Source organism: Typha angustifolia, chromosome 5 (genome assembly GCF_048772165.1).
Source record: "Typha angustifolia cultivar Huaian chromosome 5, ASM4877216v1, whole genome shotgun sequence".
In the NCBI taxonomy this organism is placed as follows: domain Eukaryota; kingdom Viridiplantae; phylum Streptophyta; class Magnoliopsida; order Poales; family Typhaceae; genus Typha; species Typha angustifolia.
Window position 1 is genome coordinate 6,250,767 of NC_133243.1, and position 10,446 is coordinate 6,261,212.

Here is a 10,446-nt window from a genome sequence, read left to right on the forward strand (position 1 = left end):
ATGCACTATCCTTTCCTTTTCTCCTTTATATATCCACCACACCTAATAAGTTGTTTCTCCATTTGCAGCTGCAGTGAGATTAATCTCTACTTAGTCACCACTTTTATTTTGATTTGGAGTAACTAAGTACAGGGAAGTAATATTTGTAGGGGTAGTTTTGTCATTGTATAAGAGTGTTTTCGAGAAAATTATTGACTGGGTTAAGGATTTTTGATCATATATATATATATATATATAGCATTGGATAATGTATGAATAAAAATAAGATTAGGATTAAAATAATAAGAAACTCCACAAAAGGTTGGAGGCATCTCTAGATTTTATTTTTATTTTTATTTTTTTTTATTTTTGGGAGAGAGAAAATGATGGTGAGCAAATGGTACAAAATGGAAGATCACTTTCCTTTTCTCTTTCAAACTAGAGGTGACATGTTTCTTGACATGGAATGGGTGACTTTATACACTTTTAATTGGACCCAAAAATAAAAAGTACCTTGAGTCCTTTTATAAATGATCTTAAAAGTACAAGCAAATTATATGTTATAGCTGATCTCATGATGATTTTGAGATAATTAGAAGCAAATATATAAGGATTCAGTAATGAGTAAGTATTATTGATTGAAAGAGAGAGTTGGGCTGTTAAAAGAACACATATAGATTAGGATGTAGAATTGAATATTCTTTCAGATATTCTTGATTTATGGATTCAGATTCTTCCAACTTTAAAAGGAATTATTGTGTAAGAAATATATATATATATATATTTTTTCTTCTTTTATTTCTATTATGATGCATTTGTATTAGAGAGCTCTTAAAAGTTTTGATAACACCTGCATCGGGTTTGTATATAGAGAAGTGTGTTAAGGGAAAATTTATAATAGCTATTCTAATTTCTTATTCGTAAAGTTGTATCTCTAATCTAGAGCAAAGTAATTGATGTTTAGTTATAAACTAGAATACTAGTGTAGTATTATCTTTACTGTGATACAAAGCTAATTTAAAATACAAATAAGAAGTAAAGATTAACTCGGATACCTTTGATTTGATAAATCTAATGTTTTCACTTCTTGTAAGTACGCAGTACATATTTTAATAAAAAAATGAGATAGATGAATAGTAGGAGAGATGAGATAAGTAAAAATATTGAGCGAGAACTTTTGATTTGTGGAATGAAATAGTTGGGCTTATACATAGAATAATCTGAATAGTATTTCTAATTTAGAGTATATATATAAGATGATGTTTGATTGTAAACCTAGAATAGTATTCTTTATTCAAAAATATAGAAACAGATAACCTAGAACCGATAACCTAGAACCGAACAACGATTCCTTCGAAAATCTCACGATTCAACTTATAAATTTGCATACGTTGAGCTATATATCCAAAGAAAAAAAATGTCATTTATAATGATCATGTCACATCTCATTAGATCACATTAGTAATAAAATTACCACATAATCTCTTTACCTAACCACGAGAATTTTCTTGATTCAAAGATTAGGCTACTTAACCACGCTGCGACATGCTGTCGAGCTATCATGGATTTGATTATGATAAAGCGAGCGTCGGATTTGTACTTAGAGTAAAGGCGAGATTAAACAAGACAAAGATAACATGGTCACAATCTTAGTTTAATTATCATTAACATCTCTATCACTTGATATTAAATGACTCCATTGGCATTATCTCCTCTACCAGCACTTGCTATTAGTATAATGAGCAAGGTGTGGTTAATTACAAAATTGTCAATCTCTTAGGTGCTCCAAAAATGGATCCATTTGTGGAAAAGGTTTCCATATGGGAAATTTTTTTTAAAAAAAAAAAATTAAAATTTAAAATTTAAAATTTAAAATTTTTGATATTTTTTTTTTCTCAAATTTAAAATTGTTTGATTGAAAGCACCACCAAACCAAACTCCTCTTATTATTGATTCCTATCATGATCTCATAAATTTTTACATGCCATGGGAACAATCAATCATTCCATCCATGATTTGAGACCCATTTCGTATTCTTCTTTTTTTTTGGGGGTGGTTTGTGAAATTCCAAGAACGCCCCTACTTTCCTTAGGCCCCTCGGATTCCAGTGGGCAGATAGTTCCGGTCGCGGATTTGTTGGCATTTTCGCAGATTAAACCCTCACTTATGGAGATATTCCAGATTAATTTTCAATTTTTATTATCCAACGAAGTGGAGTGACTCAAAGACCAACTTATGGAAGAATATCTTTAAAACTTATTACATTCTATTCTTGTTTAAATATTCTTATCCTCTACACCCCTCCCCCTTTTTTCTTCTTCTTCTTCTTCTCCTCCTTCTATATTTGGATAAAGCAAGTTGGATAATATATTAATATTCGTTCGTAATGACAAAGATAAATAATAGTGATTAGGGTATTTCGGCAAATATTCCATAATACTTTTGCCATGGAAGTTGGGATGTTTGAAAAGGGAGAGAGGATTGTTTAGGTGGAGATATGCAAATTAAACCTCCTTTCTTTTTATGAAGAGTGGCAGACAACTGGATGTCAATCGGATCAGGGCGTCAAACAGTCCCCAAAAACGAAAAGTAACAAAAATTTTAAGAACAATAAATGAATAATTTAAAAAAAATAAAAAACTCGTGACGTCCTTTTGACGTAGCCGACTTCTCTATTTAAACCATTTCCTCCCTAAATCATCACAGAGGAGAGAAGAGAACCAAAACCCAAGAGGGAGGGAGGGAGGGAGGGAGGGAGCAAGGAAGGACTCGGAATCCGACACGATACGTTACGTAACGTAACAGAGAAGAGAGAGAGAGAGAGAGAGAGAGAGAGAGAGGGGGATGATGATAGCTTACCTCGACCAGCAGCAGCAGCGGCGGCTCGTCCCGGACGCCGAGCCTGAAGCGAGCGGCGTCCCCTCGGCGGCCGAATCCCCAGACGGCGACGCGGCGCTCCTACGGGTCATGGAGCTACACGTGGCTCCGGGGGACGCGTGCGCCGCGGCCGCCGACTTCGGCGGGATGGTCCGCTCCTCCCCCGCCGTGGCGCTCAGGCCTGCGACGGCGTCCGACGTGGCGCAGGTGATCCGGCTGGCTGCGAGCAGCCAGCGTTTGACGGTGGCGGCGCGAGGGAACGGGCACTCCGTGGCCGGCCAAGCCATGGCAGGCGGCGGCGTCGTTCTCGACATGCGGGCGGTGGGCCCCGCCTCCATGGAGCTTGTCCGAGTCGGCGGGGCGGCGTACGCCGACGTGTCCGGGGGGGCGCTGTGGGAAGAGGTGCTGGATTGGGGGGTCAAGAACTACCGGCTCTCGCCGGTGTCCTGGACTGATTACCTGGATTTGACGGTCGGCGGCACGCTCTCCAACGGCGGCATCAGCGGCCAGGCTTTCAAGCATGGACCCCAGATATCCAACGTGGCGGAGATGGAGATCGTCACCGGCGACGGCGACTGTCACGTGTGCTCCCCGTGCATCCTCCCCGACCTCTTCTACGCCGTCCTTGGCGGCCTCGGTCAGTTCGGGGTCATCACTCGGGCACGAATCCCAATGCAACCCTCTCCCCTCATGGTATGCTCACCTCTCCTCTGTGACCCGACTCAATTCGTTTGATTCACGGGGTTTTTTTTATAATTTAGCACCTCCCTTCCCTTCGCCAAAATACTGCGGCCGGTTTTACATGCTAACTCTGTAAAATTTAAAAAGTCAGGTAGTGAAATGAAAAACTGTAGTTTGAGTCTTCCGCACTCCAATTCGTGTGACGCAGGTGAAATGGATAAGGGTGGTGTACGAGCGGTTCGAGGAGTACGCCGCGGACGCCGAGTATCTTGTGAATCGGCCCGAGTCCGACTCGTTCGACTACGTGGAGGGCTTCGCGTTCGTCAACAGCGCCGAGGACCCGGTCAACGGCTGGGCCTCCGTGCCGGTCCCGCCGGGATCGGGTTTCGACCCGAGCCGGATACCTCCCGAGTCGGGCCCGGTCCTCTACTGCCTCGAGGTCGCTCTCCACTACGACCACCTACTTGACGACAACGTGGACAGGGTAATTTTACGAAAACTCAAGGGTATTTCCGTCTTTTTAGCTTTCCCCATCCTCGGTGGCGTACTTGGCTGGACGCCTGCCCACTGCCCTACCCTACCCTCTGCTGGATTTCCTGACACTTTTTGAATTTTACCCCCCGGAAAGTCCAAAATTACCAGCTGCGGCACGAAAGCCCCGCGAATAGCTTCCCGTTTGGGGAGAGAGATCGCTGGGCAACGTCCAGGAAAAGTGACGTTAATGCCCCTGACACACACCAAACCCATCCTTAGTCCTTACCCAACCCGTGAAGGGGAGAGGGGAGAGGGGGAGGGATCTCATCCCCTCCCTAAAGTTGGTCAACTTTGCAAAAAAAGCCCTCTCATCTTTTTGCCCTTTTCGCAGAGGGTGGGGGAGATGATGCGGCCGCTGAGGTACACGAGGGGGCTGGAGTTCGCGGCCGACGTGGGCTACGTGGAGTTCCTCGCACGTGTGAAGCGGGCGGAGGAGGAGGCGCGTGCGAACGGGAGCTGGGCGGCGCCGCACCCCTGGCTCAACCTCCTGGTGTCGGCACGTGACATCGCCGGCTTCGACCGCGAAGTGTTCAAGGGCATCCTCCGGCACGGCATTGGTGGGCCCATGCTCGTCTACCCCATGCTCCGCAGCAAGTAAGTGTTTTTATTAGGTGGAGAAAATTACAATTACGCTTCAGTATTTTAAGTTTTATTAAACTACTCACGGTGTCCAAAGTAGACGTAAAAAGTATCAAATAAGGATAAATATATTCTTTCTTAATCCCCCCCTTCTTCCCCTCCCCCTCCTCCCCCTCCCCCTTCCCCTATAGGTGGGACGCTCGCACGTCGGTAGCGGTGCCGGAGAGCGATATATTCTACCTCGTAGCGCTGCTACGCTTCAGCAAGCCGTACCCGGAGGGCCCCCCGGCGGAGGAGCTGGTGGCGCAGAACCGTCGGATCGTCGACTGCTGCCGTTCCAACGGCTACGACTTCAAGCTCTACCTCCCCCATTACAAGACCGAGACCGAGTGGGCCCACCACTTCGGCGACGATTGGCCCAGATTCGTCGAGAGGAAGTCCCGGTACGATCCGACGGCCCTCCTTTCCCCAGGGCAGAAGATTTTCTCCAGGAGGGCCCACGAGTCGCCACTGTGAGCTGGAACCAATCAATCCTGGCCGTCCAGGGTCTATTATTAGGGAGGGGGAGAGAGGAGTGAAAAAGATTTCAACACTTTTTTTTCCCCCTCTTCCTTTTTGTTCGGTTTTTTATTTTTGGCTATTTGTATATGGCATCAAGTGCCAAGTTGTAATTCTTTTTTAAAATTTTAAGACTCTTTTCGCATTTCCTTGTTCAACAATCAACAGCACTAAAAATGATTCGCTCTGCCCTCTAGCCATGTGATGGACTGGGACACCGGCTCGAGCTAAATCTTGATCCCTCTATCTGATTGCGACCCATTGAAGTTGACTTGTCTCTTTCTCTTCTTCCTCCACCCCCACAATTACCGTTATTTAAATTAGAAGATTTTATAAATTACACTACATTTTTAATCTCACCTTTCTCTCTCCTCTCTACTTCGAGAGTATAATTTATAAAACTCAGGTTTAAATTAAGTGGGTTATCGTATTACATGATAATCAGGTCTCCGTCTAATGTCTAATGAACTATCACATCATCTGAATCTTTCGTATCTGTGAGATTTGCTAGATCCGGTGAATCTTACTAACATGCGGAAGGTGAAATGTTAGGGGTTAATAATGGTCGAGTGTTAGAGACAGAGAGAGAGAGAGAGAGAGATATGTTCATGACACGTAGCGTGCCGGGTCCCACCGGCGACGTCCAATCTCATGTGCCATTAGTGCATAACGACAACTGTACACTGTTGGCCCCCCCCTGAGAGGGTCGAACTCTATTTGCTTGGAAGTCTCCTTTTGGGTTTGGGTTTGGGGTTGATGTTCATAACAAAACACTCTTTGTTTGTTTTTGAGTTCAGGAACAGTAACTAAATATTATTATTTTTTTAATATATAATTAAATTTTTTTAAAAAAAAAATTAAGATTAACTAATAGTTGCTAATAAAACTAATAAAGTATCGTGTATTTGATTAGTAGCATAAATCCATTTTACTCCTCAAGCATAAAATAATTTTACCCCATGATGAAAATATCTAATCAGTTTGTAGGAGTTTTAGGTAAAAGTACATAGATTTTAAGTAATTATATATATAAATATATGAAGGTTAAATATATTTAATTCTTAAACTTAATTCACCCTGCTCTTAGACAAATGGGAATTAAATTTAACATCTTTCGAGCTAAAGGCTCCTATAAACATAGCTCTTTTTTTTTCAAAAAAAAAAATCGACCCTAGTCTAGTTTTACTTGTTTGTCTTTTATCTCTCTAGATTATGTATAAATTTGGTAGTCTAATGTGACCCTAATTTTACCTTAGTTTCATCTCTGTGAAACTGGTCATAAACTGTCATTAGATAATTAATTCCCATCCTTAGGTATTCTATTAGGTGACAGAAGGTGACATTTTTAAGTAGTTTATATTTTAGAAAAGTAGTCTTAGCCCAGCTATATTTATTAGGAAAAGAGGAGGTAGGATAGACCATTAAGATTTTATACGTTGTCGAAGCTTATCTCAGAGCGATAGAGGAAGGAGAGCTTCCAAAGCTTTCAAATCCGAAGGCTAGAGATAGTCAGAGCTTTCCTCCTTAAGATATATCTTTCTACGTTCTTTAAAAAAAAATAGCAATCGTAGAATACCTAATAAATAGTCCTTAATTGAGGGCGAGTAGGAACAGCAGAACACCGCCACAAAGACCAATAATCCTTGATTGAGGGCGAGAGAGAAGCCACACCCTAGCTTGGGAAGGAGAGAGTCCCATGTATAATATTTAGTAGTTAATTGTGTCGTTATTGCAAAATTTGGAAGACAATGCTTGGTTAGCTTTCCTAAGTATATGTTTATATTTATATATCATGCAAGCACCTATCTAAAGTTTAGTAAAGCAAGTAGGTGTGAAAGTTATTTTAGTTTTTGAGGGTACCAAACTAACCTCATCTCTTCTTTTTGATGTACAAATGCAGCACTGTCAATAAAGCAAGATTCGGAGCAAAACACAGGTAGCTTTCGATTTGGAACAACCTAACATTCTTAAACTCAAAAATGATTGTACCAGTTCCAATCTTTCTCCCTACTTGTCTGTACTATGAGAGAGATCTAATAGTATAATACTCAATGGGGGCAGTGCAAATCTCCACTTTTTTTTTCTATTTTGTCTATAACTTTCATATGACACCCCCCAGTTAATGAGAGTTAGGCATATTACTAATTACTTTTAATTTTTAAAATACCTAGAATATCATTGTTTGCCCCCTTTTCTTTTCTCTAAATCCCTTCGAACAACATATTTCTCAAGGCTATTTTGGTAAATTTAGCGAGAGCGAGATTATGTTAATTAAGAGGTGTCTCTAGATTATCTTAAGTAGCTTTATCTGTAGAGTTAGATTATTAAAAAATATCTTATAATTTTATAGAAAAGTTAATAGTATTCAAATAATACATCGAAGTCAGTGGGATTACACTCATACAATAGAAACCACCGTATGAACACAATCTCTTTAGTAAGAAAAAAAACTTATATTTTGCTTGTTTTATTATAATCACATTCACGTCGATGTGTTTTGTTTTTATTACCTCAAAAATATAGTAATGTTAGTCCACTTAAACAGAAAATGACCTCTCTTACCTCTTTGATTAGCAATAGTGGGTTTTATTTTTCATAAAGAGAAAAGAAAAGAAAAGAAATTAAACTAGCATGTGGTCAAAGGGTGAAAAAAAATATGTCAACCTGATGAGTGACCCTGGTTGTTTAGCTTTAATAAGCTCATGAAAAGAAGCAGCCTTCCATAGCAAGAGCATCAGATTCCGCATGCAAATCCACTTGGATTTGGAGGAGTGCACTTCTCAATACTACCACCATGCACTAACATGCACACAGCCACCACAAAACACTACTATACATCCATCTCCTCAAAAGCATGAACACACTGCAGAAAAGAATGAGCCCTAATAAGATTCTCTCTCTCTCTCTCTCTCTCTCTCTCTCTCTCTCTCTCTCACCTTTTCCATGCAATTATAGCCCCATAATTCCACTTCCCAACAATGCTCTACTTCTTTTGAATAGCACTTCTATAATCCAAAAGTTAACCAGATAGAGTTCTAAGGGGTCTATTTGCATGTAGACCACTTAAAATTTTCTTGTTTGCATGTTTGCCTTCCCTTTTTGGTAGACTATCATAGAGTAAATGAAGAGGTTAATAGTTTTTTCAGATATGTATCAGTTAAAAGATTGCCTAAATATTAACCCTTCAAATTACTTTTTGGCAATTGTAAACCAAAATTATAGAAAAAAATCTAATAGGGAAGAAGACAAAGGTACACATAGCTGAGAGGAAACTAGGAAAAGAAGAATAATGATTTTTTGTTTTTTTGTTTATCTTTCTTCATTAAATGGATCAAATTTGGCGAGTCATCTGCATACAATATCAACTTTAGAGAAGTATATAAATAAATAAAGAAACTATTTTTGAAGAGTATACATGCAAACAAACAAAAAAATCCAAGTTCTATCATGTGCTAAAGTATGCAACCCATGGCCCATTAGACGAAGGAGATTTGCATCTTTAGCTCTCTCTCTCTCTCTCTCTCCCATGTCATAACATTACATGCATGCATGCATGCAAACTTTACAAGCCAAAGGAAATAAACATAGGTGTCTGTGCTGCTAGATTTAGAGAGAGATCTCTCTCCCTTGGACTATCTCAGCCACTGGGATATTCTCACAATTCCCACAGTAGATTGTTTAAAATAAGAGAAGCTCTTCAGGGTGTGCTTTAAGAAAAGAACACAGCAATTGGGTGTGGTTAAAGTAAATTTTGAATTGGTTTGGGCATGCTTGGAGATTAGGGAATATGAGAATCTGTGAGCTGAGAAGCTTTTGGTCTTGTTTCACCTTTAGACAACTAAAAGTATAAATGGCCAAACTAAAGGTTCCACTTTTTATATATCCTGGGTGGTGGAGCTGGTGGACCATCTACTCCATGGGTTGCCTCACCAAGTGGATTTGGTAATTAAATGCACAGAAATAAGAGATATCATTCAATATATCTGTAGAAGGAGATGCTTTGCATACCCAAGAAGGCATCCTCAATCCATGGGGATAAGATAAAATTTTTGGGCTGTAGGTTGAATTGGATTGCAATAGTTAGATTGTCATCCAAAGTTAATGATAATAATTTGAGCAAAAACCAGTTTATCATTCTAAACTTTCTCCTTAAAAGTTTAAGGAGACTTAGTGATACAACTAATAAGTTTTATAAAGTTATTTTTGCCCAATTAATCTATAATGGCTTAAAATGCATTTAACTCATATGTAATTAGTATCTCGAGATTAACAGACACTATCCCAAGGTGAAAAGAGAGTGTATTTAATTGTTAAAAAGACTATTAAAACTGTTTCCAAAATTTTAGCATTAAATGTATAATATTCATGTATGTATGTGGAGCACAGAAACAACTCATGTTTGAAGGAATTGATCAATAAGGCCTTTTTTTGGTTAGTACATATATAAGGTTTTTTAAGAATAATTATATATATAATTTGATTTATATTTTTATCATTTAATTGTACAACACAATGATTATCTTGAATAAATTTACATAAAAATATTATATTTAGTTACTAAAGTATGAATAAGTACTTTAATGGTAATAAAAATCTTATTTAAAAATATGTATTATTTTATGACACATGCTATCAGTAATAAAGTTTCATGCATAACTTATCACATGACTTATTTTATATTAAATTTAAGTATATATATAAGTATTTAATTATAAAATATATTTAAAGAAATACTTAAATTATAAATAAATACTACTTATGCACGATCAAAATGTCACATAAATAAGTAGTTATATTCTTTATTGCCTTAACGTAGTTGCAAAATTAACAAATAAATAAATAATAACAACAGTAATAAAATCCATTGAATAAATAAGGTAGTCAATCATGATATGTTATAAAAAGTTCATGCTAAATTATATAAACATGTACCATCTCGTTGTTTAATACTTATCCATAACCGCCTAATATATATATATATATATATATATATAATATATATATATATATATATATATCTATTGTCGAAGGTGACGCAAGAAGATACAAGTTTTCAACTATTCAAGAAGAGACAAATTCTTTCCTAAGCAGATAGAATTTTCCCTAAGTTAACATGTGGGCTATAATTAAAGAACTCAAGCAGCATCAGTAGTAGCTAAAATCCAACATGATGAGCTCAAACACCTCCAAATAATCCAACTTAAAAGGTGCAAGAATCGTAACATTTCATTCTAGACA

The 10,446-nt window shown here is 38.6% G+C and overlaps 1 protein-coding gene across 1 annotated transcript; it reads left to right on the forward strand.

Annotated features, from left to right (window-relative positions):
* The first annotated feature begins 2,721 nt into the window (after window positions 1-2,721).
* LOC140760567 (cytokinin dehydrogenase 11) lies at window positions 2,722-5,353 on the forward strand. The gene is made up of 4 exons (XM_073097571.1): window positions 2,722-3,549; window positions 3,746-4,021; window positions 4,403-4,665; window positions 4,842-5,353. The coding sequence occupies exons 1-4, from the start codon at window positions 2,824-2,826 to the stop codon at window positions 5,164-5,166; spliced, it is 1,590 nt and encodes a 529-aa protein (XP_072953672.1). The 5' UTR covers window positions 2,722-2,823; the 3' UTR covers window positions 5,167-5,353.
* The last annotated feature ends 5,093 nt before the right edge of the window (window positions 5,354-10,446 follow it).